The sequence below is a fragment of the Corapipo altera genome, unplaced genomic scaffold (assembly GCF_003945725.1).
Source record: "Corapipo altera isolate COAL_440 unplaced genomic scaffold, ASM394572v1 45, whole genome shotgun sequence".
NCBI classification, from domain to species: Eukaryota; Metazoa; Chordata; class Aves; order Passeriformes; family Pipridae; genus Corapipo; species Corapipo altera.
The window spans coordinates 23,849,642-23,861,919 of record NW_020884877.1 but is presented as its reverse complement, the minus strand read 5'-3'; the positions used below and the strand labels follow the sequence as shown (position 1 = coordinate 23,861,919).

The following is a 12,278-nucleotide window of genomic DNA, read 5'->3' as shown; positions in this document are numbered from 1 at the left end:
CACTGGAAGGGAGGAGGGGGGGGGTCAACATTTTAAACAGTTAATGAGTGTAATTGACTCTGCTCGTTTCAAGAATTCCTTTATACCAAGCTCAGTCATGTAGAAACAGATGCAGTTAGAGGATGGGGGATTAAAGAGATTTAATTCATCCAGCCTCTCCCTCTCAGCCAAGACAGAAAAAATTAGATGTGTAATGTCTTCTGGCAGGAGCAGGCAGTGCATTGCCTTGCCCTCATTTCTCCATGTGGCGAAGAGAACTTCCCATATTGCTTTAAATAGGGAAGAACAACACCCAAACAAACTACAGCACTTTCTAATCACAGAAAAGCACTGCTCCCCAGGCTGCTGGGTTAGAGACCACAGCAAGGTCCAGGGCACAGCAACCCTAGTGCTGGAGAAACAGCTACCTTCCTGTCCTGCAGTGATACGGTCAGGACCTGTTTTGTCCCCACAGAGCCACAATGGGCTGCAACCTGCTGCCTGAACTGCTGTGACAGCTTTGAATCTTAAACATCAATTCAGCAGAATACAGGACATGGCTGCTACAAGCAAGCAAGTTTTAACTGGAGAACTGGTGATCATACACACAGACCTAAGTTTTAACCTGAAAGAAAAGTATACAGAAACACATCCCTGTACTCTTCAGTCCTTTGACGTGTCATGCAGTAGGGATGCTAATAAAAAGACTTGCCTCAATTTCAGACACACACTCCTTACAACAGCAAACTTGAAACAGATTCAGAGTTTAGAGCAGGACCAATTTATTGGGTTAGTCTATTCCCTTTGCTAGTCCTGAGCAGATTCATACTTTAACGAGTTTTCTCCATTTTAGGAGGAGGGTAAAACTCTCCCTGTAGTTTGTACTCCAGAAAAGGTTTCATCATGCAATAAACACAGCCTGGATTCTGGCCTTATGGCACTACTGAGGATTAGGATATGGTGTGGCTAAAGCAATATATGAACAGACGTTCCAGGTTACATCAAAGACTGATCTAAGCTTAGGTTTCCAACAGCAGATTCCTGCAGATACTTGGGGAAAAGACATACTAGTACCATTCTTATATAGCATACACTGGTATATGTTCTCAATTTCTGGCCAAAAGTGATTAAATTTATGGACTCTGCACCAGCTATTGTATATGGACCTCTGTGCTTGCTAACTATCAATGGATCTATCTCTTATGACTACATACAACTGTTTTTAAGACTCCTAATTCTTGGCTTTTGCAATATGCAGCTACAAGTTCCAAGACTTTTCCCAAATGCCATTGTTTGCACACAAGTTTAGAGAAAAAAGAGGTAATCACTCCCTTTTTTAAGCTACTCAGTTACACAAACATCAATCAGAATCTCCTTCTTTTTTTCCAAGTGCAAGGATCTTCACAGAAGTATTCAAGCTGTTTGTGCCTCTCATCAGCCTCTCTGTCCTTCTGCAGTACTTCTACACCTTTCGCTTGATGTGGCAACCAGAATCTCACATAAGATACAAGATGAAGGAACCAAACAGACTCAAGACTCAAGGTGCAACACCATTTCCTTTTTTGTTCCTAATCATTTGACAGAAAGTACCGTTAAGCACAGGGCCTATATTTTCAAGCCAATCACTGTCCAGCTGGCAATTCAAAGCCCATTACAACAATCTATATTACTCCAGCATATCTGGAGTTTCTTTCCCCGTCTTGTTCCATGCCCCCCGCAAGTTCCAACTTTCACACTGACAAGCCACTTAGTATGGTGAGAACCTAACCTTTTCTGCAAAGAACTGGAGATATTTTTTAAAAATATTCCTAATAATTCTGAATCACTGAACTTTGTTCTCTTGCATTTCATCCCCCTTTACTAGATATCCAAAATAGCTCAGATCCTAACACATGTCTCAGAAGCAGGAGGTTCTGACTGCTAAGTAGCTTCCCCCCACTGTGAACACTGAGCTATTCTTTATTCCTCATTTTTCTAACAGTAAACCCAAGGGCATCTCTGCTAATTACATAAGAATTTAGTTACTTTAAGAAATGAAAAGCTTTTCTTAAAATCCTCAGTACACTATCAGCTGGATCAGCCACATGTATGAAATGGCTGATTACTTCAGAAGAATCCTTTTACAGTTCTTCAGGGCTGTGTCCATCATTCTCCAAAATGTCATACATATAGTAATATGTCTACTGGATGCCTGGAAAGAAGATCTAAGTTTTATTGCCACACGTTTGCTGAATAAAGTGAAACAAATCCTTTAATCTCACTGTTTTTCAGTCTGTCCACCTGTCTGTAAAATGAGTATGATACCCTAAGTAAGTAACTGTGTTGCTCTGCTTCTCGCTGTTTGTATGTACTGGGAGACTCCTGACAAACACAGCCGAGAGAGAGAAACAAAGGTCACTGGCTCAACAGAAGAAAACATGGAGAAGAAGTGGAATAGAGGGAGAAATACAGAAAATATTCAGGCAGCTGCCAGCAGTGGAACAAGTAAACACTCAGCCGAGTTATATGACCACTGCCCAGCTCTGACCCCCCTGCCCAACCTGTAAATCATTAGTGGTTGGTTTCACAGGGGCAATTAAATTAAGAAAGACTACAGTCTCTAGAGCGAGGGAGCTTCAAAATCCCTCTTCAACGCCCAACAGAATCTCCCATTCCCTGTCCATAGGATGCTGCTTCCTTCTCCCCAGCAGGCTGGGCAAAAGGGAGAGGGGAAATGCTCATCACAAAACAGCAACTGAAGAAATAAACAATCAGATTCCTGTTGTGTTATGATTGCCTCTCAGCCCATCACTCCCTGGAGTGCTGCAGGTGCTTTCCACTTGATCTGATCTGTAAGGAAGTCACAGCACTAAGCCCTGGTTGCAGCACTTTATGGAGGGCAGGAAAGACATGTCAAACATTGTTCAAACCACCCAAATTTAGGCAACTAGCAAGTCTCCCTCTGCCCACCACTCATCAAGGAAAAAAAAAAATCACCAGCTGCATTTCCTCACTAAGTATAGAAGCAGCTTCAGGCAGTTGCTGACTAGGCTGGGTAGCTAACATTGCCCTTCCTAGTTCCAGGCAAGATTTCTACTGCAGAAGATGGGAATATATACAGCCTCATTCTCCCCACCTCAGGCAAATCCTGCCTGACAGCTCCAAGTGAAGGTAGAATTAATTCAAGCCAGAGCACACTTCCAAGACAGTCCCCCATTAGCTACCCTACAACTCTGGCTGTAAAACCAAGGTCCAGAGCAAGCACGTTTAGGAACAGCCTCTCTGGCAGACTCAGGTTCATGCAGCATCTCATAAAGGCTTTCCTCCATCCCAGGGCAACGCCCTGAACAAACCAGAAAGGGGGTATACATGGAACTATGTCAACCTGGGGTGATGTCATCAAGCCTCCACAAGACCCATGACGGTGCAGAGCCTGGGTTTGCTGGAGGAGGAAGAGAAATGGGAATCGGGCATCAGAGCTGGACAGCAATGATTTCTGGAAGCCAAGTCATTGCAGGGCTGTAGCCTCACGTAAGTACAGTCTCAGTGCTTCACCAGGGCTTTGCAAAGGAAAGCTGCACACTTCTGGCCTGCTCACTGTGCTTTTAGTTCACTATTTCCACAATCATCAATATCTACGCATTCATTTCATGTTTCATGTCTTCTCTCCTCCCTTGCCCAGAGAACGTTGCTTTCTGTTGCTTTATGTAAAGATTCACTGGAGAAGAAGGTCATTTTATCCCTGATGCACTCAGAGCACAACCACAGGAACTGCAGTTCCACAATCCAATCAAAGATAAGGCCACTCAGCACTCTTTAAAGTTCATAAACACACAATCTAAGAACCCCAGAGAACTCCTTATCAAAATGCAGTATCAGCTAATACTTTTAGTTATACTACCACTAAGAGCACCTTGGAATCAAAACAAGAAAATCCTTATTTGTTACCAGAGTGCAGGTAAACTTCCTTACAGTTCAACATGGGCTCAGTCTTTCAAATAATCCACAATTTTCCCGGATCTGTGGTTGGCAGACATGTTTACACATGAAAACCCTTAGGCCATTCTGACAGCTGTTTATGAAGACTAACCCCCTCCCTTTTCACCATGAAAACATACCAACACCTGTTTTTTTTAATCCACAAATGTCTCACCCATATCTAGCAAAACCAAAAGAATAATAAGGAAATATTTAAATTTACCTTCAATGTGACTGCTCTGTTATATGGAGTATGAAATGCACCGTCCCTGTTGAACAAGAAGTGGGGAATAGTGTTAACTTACAGGAACGTTACTAGAAATTATACAGCTGCTCTTCCTCACTTCCCACTAACCAGAATAAAATTATCCCACCCAAGCCACAGAACTAAGTAGAATTTACAGTACAGCAATTTAAGGGTGACAAAAAACAAGAGTAAGGGAAAAGGAAGAGAGTGCAAAGCAAACAGGTTCCTAGTAAACCATTTCCTCCCTGACACTTTAATAAGAATAGTTACCAAGGCATGATTTTTGGAGATGGAAATGCAGCTTCTTGGTGTACCTAACAGTATTCCTATTATTTTCAGGAGGAAAATCTCTTGCTGTCTCACTACACGTCTTTCTCCACTTAGTTTACGAAGCACTATCTCAAGCCAGAAAAGCACAGAGAGGTGAAACGACTTGTCCAAGGCCAAGCAGGCACTGCCAGCAGCCAAGTGACAGAGAAAGCAACACAGATCAAATCTCAGGCGTTAGTCCTGTGCACTGGGCAGTTTTAGTCCACTGGACACCTCTCCCTGACCCTGCTTGTGCTTTTAGTGGACTCTATTCAACAAAGAATAAATTTATCTCAACTTCTGTCACAACACACACTTGCAAACTGAAGAAATGGCAACTAATTTCCCACATCAAAGGATAAAAAATAAGTCATCTTAATGCTGCAGCAACATGGAGCTGAAAGGAGAATGAACAGTTCTAATGGGGGAATCAACAATTCGGAACTACAAATCCCATCCCAGAACTCACTTATAATGGAGTAAATCCACTCCCTTCTCCTTTGTATTAGGATCTACCTTCATCTTCTTGCATAATTTTCGGCTTTCAGTATCACTGCAAAAAACACATATTGGAAGAAAGGTTACCAGAAAAGAAAATCAAATGCATTCAGTTCTGAGAACTCATTGCTGTGCTTCCTTATCAGCAATTAATTCCAACTAACAGTAATTTGGAAGCTGTTTAGCTAAGTTTGTAGAACAAGCATTGTGAAAAACTGCATTAGTCAATTTAATTTCTCTGTTTGCTTGGTCAGAACACAGTGAGCTGTTTTAAAATCACATTCCAAAGCCATGCCCTAACCAACAGAAAAGCAGCTCATTCCAACATGTCGAAGTACCTCAGCAGATCTTCTGTCCATGGGATTAACACAAAATTTAGGAAGTCAAGTTTCCAATAAACCCATGCTACTGTTAGGGTGATGGTCAAAGAGCACTGTTTGTGAAAGGGAAAAAGTAGGTCAGCTTTTACATCTGGCAGAAGATAATACAAAACCAAAAAAAGCCATGTTCCTGGTATGTCCAAGCCCAAATCACAAGTGTTTAGCCTTAAAAAGGCAGAAAACAAAAACCAGTTGAAATTCTGGAGCCCCAGGCCCAGCAACCCCATTCATTTTAGGTATGAAGGATGTGTCCTGGAGCCACACCTGGCAAGTAGAGGTAAAGACCATCTGCCACAGCTCCTGAAGGAAGATATAACAGCAAACAGACCTGGTGCAGGTGGTCTTCAAACTGAACGAGAACTAATCACTTTCAGCACCAGATAAGGCCGAGTTTAAGAAGAGAGAAAGTCACGGGAGAAAACTGCATATGCACTTGTTTTGGTGGCCAAGTAAAGGGTCTTTGTGGCCTAGCTACTGATCTAAGCAAAGTGAAGTGAAGCCATAAGGAGACTTCAAGCTGAAGTGAATGAGTGGTTCATTGAAGACCTGGGGAGAAGAGTGAAACAGTACAAGTATAAAGAAAAGAGGATGATTCAGATTGACAAGACTATTCTTTGCACTGACAAACAGCAAGATTAAACAGCTTGGAAACTTGTTCCCACAGAGGACAACTTGTACCTTTTACACAGATAAATCAATTTAGAAAATGAAAACACTGAAAACCCATCAAGTTTAAACTGATTAGAGACAACAAGATGCAGGGCTTGCAAGAGCCCCACCAAATTAAGTGCTGCTGCCAGAACTGGTGCTAATTCTCCTCATGTTCTCCAGCTGCCTTTCTACAAATGTGAGGAACAAGGAACACTAAATTCAGAGTATGCTGCAGGTGAGAGTGCACCTTATGGGAAACTTCCAAACGTTTATGGTAGATGGAAATGAGGAAGGGTGTGCTATGGACACATGCAGCAAAATCAGAATATTATGCTGAAGATGGAAATGAGCATTTTAAGAAACTAACAAAGCAACTATCACACCTGGAAGGAGTACTTGTATAGAAGCATGTTTATCTGAAGAGTCCTACTGAATTCATATGAGTTTTGCATTTTCAGATCATAGTCAAAGCTAGTCACTGTAACCTGTAAAACACTCCTTTTGCTTCTCCAGGAGGCTGGAGATCTGAGCCTGAGAACTGAAAAATATGACCATGTCTCCTTGTAACAAAACTAGATTACAGAGCAAATACCCTAGATTTGGAGTTATGCCAAAGAACATGTTTGCCACATGGAGTTCGTACTGAAACTTAGCAGCAACCTCAAACCCAAAGGTCAGAAACATCCTGCCTTCTCTCACCTGCAGTCCTCCAGTGGTCCCATGGGCTAAACCTAAATGACTCGAAGGTCAGGGCATCTCTGGAGGAGACACTATTTTCAGATCATCCTCTCGTGTTACCCCAGACAGATTTAGAGGCACAGAGCAATTCTTGCGGCCCTGCTGCAGCTAGTTACTAGTTAGCTAGACAGTTAACTAAAGTCAGCCCGCACCATAGTCAACTTTGGTAAATGCTCTTCTAGACACTTCCAAATGTTTCCAGTATACACATGTATTTGTGGCTATCTCAGCTTTGCCAAGACAAATGTGAGGTGGCTGATGTGAACAAGTGTAATGCTGAAACCCACTTCAGGCAACAGGGTCTGTCAACCCCCAAGATGTGCAGACCAATTGTTCTGTCATCAGCAGAGGATTAAAGTGGGTTCTACCACCTATTCACTGCAACTTCAAACCATATGGTCAAGAAAGTGTAATTTTCCCTTATATATCATTAGAGATCCGGATGGATAGTCATGTTAGGCAAGTTCTGCATGGTTTATACTGGAAAAAGGCTACAAAACATTATTACTGAGCTACATGTGCAAGCAAGCAGATAGCAACTCCTACCACTCTAACTCCTAACAATTCATCTTCTGTTTGCACAAGTTTCTATTAAAAAAACCTGATAAGAATAGCTGTTTCATTGGAATCTAAGTCTGCCCTGCTTTCAGGATTTCTACTTTTGCAGAGATTCACACAGCTGCCTGAATGCACAGCCATTATCACAGGAAAGAAAGCAGCAGTTTGCTCCAGTATATCTCCTACCATTTAGGAAGCAGATTCTCTGCACCACTGCATTGAGAGTTTAGTCTGTTTATGCAAGCTATCTGCACTGATGCAAGGGATGAATGAGGAGCAAATTCCCAGAATAGGAAATGTCTAAATACACATCAGTAATTTTTTCATGCATCAGTGCAGATTTTTGCACATGCCAGATCCACCAGTTCAGGCGCTATACTAACAATTCTTTGGAAAAACCAGAAAAGGAGATGTACAGAAATGGCAGAGATGGACTCATTCTGCTTTCCCTTCTGCCTTCCCTTCCAGACAGACAAAAATAACCTGCAAAGAGCAACCTGCCCTGATACCCCTTGCTAATGACCATTATTCTTAATAAGAGTAAATATCAACACAGATGCAGCCTGCTCTGAGATTTGTCTCTTTTGAATCTCAGCCAACAGCCTCTCTCTGAAGATGAGCTCTTCAACTCTCACATGGGAGAGGGTAATTAGGACTCCAGTTCTCACAATTTAATTATATCACTTGAAGAGGCAGTGTAAGAGTTTGTTATAATGACTAAAAGTAAAAAAAAAAAAAAAAAAAAGAAAAAAAAAGAAAAAAACCCACGACCCAAAAAAGACCCCCAAAATCATCACTGTACCACCCAGGCCAAGCCACTCCAGACAAGGCACCAGGCTCAGGAAATACTGGTTTGAGGATGAGGTCAGTAATGTATCCCCAGCAGCCATCCCATGCTGTTTCCGTCCAGAGCAATTCTAACCTTTCTAAGTCCCTGCTGTGCTATTGCTGAAGGGACCCCTGCAGGCAGTCCTACAATCATCCAGCATTATCTCCCTGGAAAATCATCTGAAGCATCAACCTATTTTCAATACCACAAAGGACCTAACCAGCAGCTGTCTATGTGGTAATAAGGTCAAACCTTAAGTGGCACGATAGCACGGCTTCTTTCCACTCCCACAGGCATGTTCTCCACACTTCCCTTCCCACAAAACCAAAGCAGGGCTCCAAAACGTGCCTTTGCTGGAGAAGTGAAGACATACGGCAGCTTGGTAAAGAGAACAATAAAGATCCAAGTCGACCTAACTAAGCAAGAAGTTTAAATAACAGTAAAGATAGCGTGCATCGCAGGAATACTTCAGTCCTTTCCATTCACATGCCCATCTCCTCTACTGGGACATATTTCTGTCATTTGGGGTTATGATGGAGCTGGCAGGAAGCCCAACTGAAGCACTCTCTGTAAACCTCTGGGGTCCCTTGTCAACATTAGCACGCATGAATAATCCCTTAGCACAGGCAGCCAGCTGTTAACAGGGCAGGAGGAGAGTGAGGGACTTGTGAAGGAGATCTGGCCTCCTTTGGCTCACCAGCACCTGAAGGGGATGTGTCACAGGTATTCCTTAGGAGCAGCACAAGATGCTCTGCCTGTGCAGGGCTGCCCACAAGCCTGGAAGCTCATGGTCATAAAGATGGAGAAGCAGATCAGATACTGATGGCAGTCCCCGGTGGCAGGAGCAACACAGAAAAAGGCTTTTGCAGCAATGTGTCAAGGTAATTCGGAGAGAGAAAGAACAGAGGATAAAACTAGACAGGAAGAACACAAAATAAGACCCAGGAGTTTGGCTGCAGTTTAAGTCCACAGTGGTTTCTAAAAATAAAACAAGTCCAAGCTGGATGGATCCCAAGTAAGAAATGGTGCATGGAGGTGGCAGTCCAAAAACCCTTCCCTGGGGCGAATTCAGATAGGTCCTGACAGGTCCTGAAGGAGCATGGTAAGACCAAACAACCTCAGCAACATTCTCTTTTCTGAGCACAGATAAAACCTTTTGCAGCTTGCTCATTATTTCCCTTACCACGTAATGCTGCCCATTGGCTTCTCATGAAGAAGGGAAAACAGCCCCATGACCACATCAGCCCCTGGGGAGGAAGGATCTGGAATGACTGTCAAATCCCCTCTTTGGAAAAACGTCCAGGTCTCCAGTTGCCAACGTAACAGCAGCATGTGCACGTGCTGTGTGGCCATGTCACTTCGCTGCCACTGTGCTGGCATCTCCAACACTTTGCAATGCAGACTGCACCCAGCTTTCTTTTTCATCCACACCTACAGTATTTCCAGGCACAAGAGAAGTCATAATAAAAACGCTGACAGAACCGATTTAAGCAACGAGGTCAGTAAATCTGCCTGCACAAGAACTATCTCATTCCTCTATCAGCATATCATGTAACCACATGCGAACCACAGACCTCACAGTCTCGAAACAGATTTTCTCTTTTATCTGTACATCTGCCCATCTGAAACAGGGCTCAAAAACCACGTAGATTATGCTTTAGCAGTCCCTTGTATCATGGTCGTGCCTGTAGACTCTAATGCAACGGAGGCTCTGTTGTATCAGTGGCTGAACAGACAAACGCTGTCACTGTCCCAACAGCTGGAAGAGACAAAACTGAGCAGGTAAGGAAGACGAACAGGCTTCAAGAGCATGGTAATACGGCAGAGTAGAAACAGGATTGCTTACCCAGCAAGCCTCCCAACACTGGAAAAGCTTTGGAAGGTACTAGTCAAAGCTGTCATCTTGTTACCAGCACAGTCTTTCATTCTTCTCTCTATCATTTAAGTGCCTTCATTCTTTTATGTCACAGTGAAAACCACCTTACAGAGAACAACTCCAGTTATAACTTCAGGGAATTTCAACTGCAATTTCAGCCCAGCCATGAGAAGTGAATTATCAAAGAGGGTTTCCCAGCCCAATGCACAGTCTCTGCAATACCCTCTGGCTACCTTCCATAGAATACCCTTTCTAGACAACAGACTGATGAACATCCTGAAAAAGCATGGAGTTGAGATCCTGCCAAACAACTAATTGAGCTTGTGACCCAAAAAAAGCAGCAAAAGGGGTTTCAGCAGCAAAAATGTCCTCAAGCCACCTAAAAATAAAAAACACATTTGCACTTGCGAACCTAATCTGAAAGAGGAAATAAGTCAGTTGTAGTCAGATGGTCCTGCAAGGTTTCAGAATCAAAAATGCAATTCATTAGCCATTGTTGAGGACAATATAGGATTTTGACTATGCTCCTTGTGGCCATTGATCCCACCCTCCAACAAAGACAGTGTGATCCATTTACAATACAGCAGTTTGTGTACTTTGCTGACCAAACAAAAAAATATCGACTCTTGCACAACTCTCCTCCTCTCAGACTGCAGGCATTGCCTGTCTCCCCATCATCCTCACTCCTCCCTCCCATCCCAGGACAGCAGCTGCCACAGCTACTGCTGCTGACAGTATGTAAGATTTGTAAGACTCCTCATACTCTGTAATGATCCAGACCTTTCTGTACTCACTCCCTTGAGACAGATCTGAAATTAGAAATGAAAAAAAAAAAAATCACTTCTCAAACCATCAGCCTGGCTTGCAAAAGCACTTCTCCAAAGAGCTGAATGGTAATGGCTTCCATCTACTCGAACAGAAAACCCATACTCAGCTACTGGTGCAGGCACTTTGATACTCCGCTCCTGAGTGAGGTTTAAGAACCTGCAGGCATCAAAATAGGAACAGGACCCAGGAGAAACGGATGCAGAAGTAATCAGCATAGGAAGCTTAAATATAAGATTTGTCTTGGAATACAAAGCAACATTTTGCTCCCGTTCTAGGTTCCTGATGAAAATTATCTTAAAAAAGAAGTAACAATAGCAACAGGTTTCCATAGCGCAGAACAAAGGAGCCACTCAAACAGCGCAGGAGATGAAAAGCTTGAATGTTTTAAGGGATGGGGGAGCATGAAAACCAAAACCAGAAAACATACTGCTGGAAAGAATTAAAGATAAGGATTAGCACACAAACAGGACAGACTCTCATCTGAATTTAGGGCTGATTTTACCCCCTAGAATACAGCAAAAATTCCCCCTGTGACGTGCAAGGTGATTGCAGACTTCTGCTCCAAATGCTCCCCTGGAACGTGCCAGGAATGCAAACAGAATAATCCATGTGCTGTGGAGACCCAGCACCACTTGTCACCCAATACAAATGACTCCCTGTGCCCATTAGTCAATTAGAGAGGCCACAAATCTATAGGAATGAGATTAAAAAGAAGTATTTTCTGAAAATTAAAACCCATGAGATGAATTCTCACTGCCAAGCAAGAGCAAGCCAAAAAGCTGAAAGAAAACCAAGACAAAAAGGTAACAGGTATCGTCATAACGTCAAGCAAAAACAATTAAGGGGAAAAATTATAAGCTCCAGCCCTGCAGAAAGTCAAGAAGTTATTAATGAATGGTACTTTCCATGGAAATACAAATTAGCAAGAGGCACTTGGCAGCCCACACACCTGCACAGAAATAAGGTGAACACATTCACAGGAGCCACCAAAGGCTTTGCAGATACTTCTAAAACAACCGAACACTCAAATTGTTTGCAAAGCAGCAGCTTTCCTCATCAGGCCTCCACTAACTCACACAACCTGGCACAGGGGAACACTGCCCTAAACTGGGACAGAAGGTGACTGCCACTATCTTTGAGTTCACATTAATCTAAGAACTCCACAAAAGCAGGCTTTGAACATGTCACCTACAGATACACAGACACTGCAGTACATTGTACTGTTCCTTTGGTGCCTGTTTTATGACTTTTAGCTGCACTATAAGCCCGGGGAGGATGGATGCTGAAGGATGCTTTAAATAAAGTACTGGATGCAGGAAAATGGATGAAACTTTCTTTACATTAAATCTTAGCTTGCTTACTCTTCTTTTGGTCTGAAAAGCAGCAACATTGAAGATTCAGTTAATGAGCAATTCTAGGCAAAACACA

General features: G+C 42.9%; 1 protein-coding gene across 1 annotated transcript in view; it reads right to left on the bottom strand.

Annotated features, from left to right (window-relative positions):
* Window positions 1-12,278, bottom strand: part of PDIA5 (protein disulfide isomerase family A member 5) — a 101,187-nt gene that overhangs the window by 67,132 nt on the left and 21,777 nt on the right. The window contains exons 4-5 of the mRNA XM_027636863.1: window positions 4,962-5,045; window positions 4,160-4,205 (exon numbers count right to left, since the gene is read on the bottom strand). Of these exons, the coding sequence (XP_027492664.1) occupies window positions 4,160-4,205; window positions 4,962-5,045 (130 nt within the window). The remainder of the gene's footprint in view (window positions 1-4,159; window positions 4,206-4,961; window positions 5,046-12,278) is intronic.